This window comes from Scyliorhinus canicula, chromosome 12 (genome assembly GCF_902713615.1).
Source record: "Scyliorhinus canicula chromosome 12, sScyCan1.1, whole genome shotgun sequence".
NCBI classification, from domain to species: Eukaryota; Metazoa; Chordata; class Chondrichthyes; order Carcharhiniformes; family Scyliorhinidae; genus Scyliorhinus; species Scyliorhinus canicula.
In genome coordinates this window covers 97,733,158-97,734,323 of record NC_052157.1, presented here as the reverse complement: position 1 = coordinate 97,734,323, position 1,166 = coordinate 97,733,158, and the positions used below count along the sequence as shown (strand labels likewise).

Here is a 1,166-nt window from a genome sequence, read left to right as displayed (position 1 = left end):
AGGCGGGTTTAATTGATGCATTCAAGAGGCATTAGATGATTTTTGAATAGAAACAATGTGCTGGGGTACGGAGAAAGGGCAGGAGAATGGCGCTAAGTCACAATATTCATTTCGAGAGCCGGCTCAGACACAATGGACCAAATGGATTCTGTGATAACTTCTGAAACCCAAGCAGCTATGACTTGCACAAAGCCTTAGCTGCTTTTTAAAGACGCACCTCCCACTCGGGGCATTCCCCTGCAGCCTGCGTTCACCCCAGAAGACACGCACAACAGGTTCCACGGATTGTTTCAGTGAGCTGTTCTGTGACTGAGTGTTTCTCTTTGCCTCTCCCAGGTGTTACAATGACTGCACGCATGGCTGGTGCAGTGGCCCCCCCCACTACTCCTGTAGCTGCGAGTTGGGCTGGACCTCGGACCAAGAGTCCCTCAATCGGACCGGCGTTGAATGCAACGTCGATTGTGGCTGCCACCTCCACAGCACCTGTCTCACCGGGATTGGGCACTGCGATGAGTGCCAAGGTAAGAGGCTTGATAACTGCCTCACTTCATGTCCCTTGGTCGTTAAGAAATGGTGCAATCTTATCAGGATTCAGGAACCCTGGGAGTACACAAATATTTGGCGGTTCAATTCAAAGGAATATAAGCCAAATCAACTCAACCTCTCCTCGTTGGAGAATCCCCCTCATGCCAGGAACCAATCGGGTAAAACCTTGTTACGTTCCCTGTGAGGCAAACATACCCTTCCTTTGGTAAGGAGACATAAACTATACGCTGTATTGTGGTTTGGTCTCACTAACGCCCTGTCTCATTGTTGTAGGACTTCTTCAGTCTAATACTCCGAACATAAGTTAACATATTTTGCTTCCTCCCCTACTTGCATGTTACGTTAGACCATACCTGAAAACAGTGCCATGTAGACAGCATTGCAGTGAAGCAGTCTGGGAAGAGTGCCCTCCAATCAGCATGGTAGCACAGTGGTTAGCACTGTGGCTTCACCGCATGAGGGTGCCAGGTTCAATTTCCAGCTGTTTCACTGTGCGGAGTCTGCACGTTTTCCCCCTGTCTGCGTGGGTTTCCTCCGGTGCTCCAGTTTCCTCCCACTTGTCCCGACAGATGTGCTGTTAGGTCATTTGGACATTTTCAATGCTCCGACCAGGCGTTGGA

The 1,166-nt window shown here is 49.8% G+C and overlaps 1 protein-coding gene across 1 annotated transcript in view; it reads left to right on the top strand.

Annotated features, from left to right (window-relative positions):
* LOC119974308 (platelet-activating factor acetylhydrolase IB subunit alpha2-like) overlaps positions 1 to 849 on the top strand; it is a 56,552-nt gene extending 55,703 nt beyond the window's left edge. Inside the window, exon 6 of the mRNA XM_038813081.1 lies at positions 820 to 849. Coding sequence (XP_038669009.1) covers positions 820 to 849 — 30 coding nt within the window. The remainder of the gene's footprint in view (positions 1 to 819) is intronic.
* Positions 850 to 1,166: the final 317 nt, after the last annotated feature.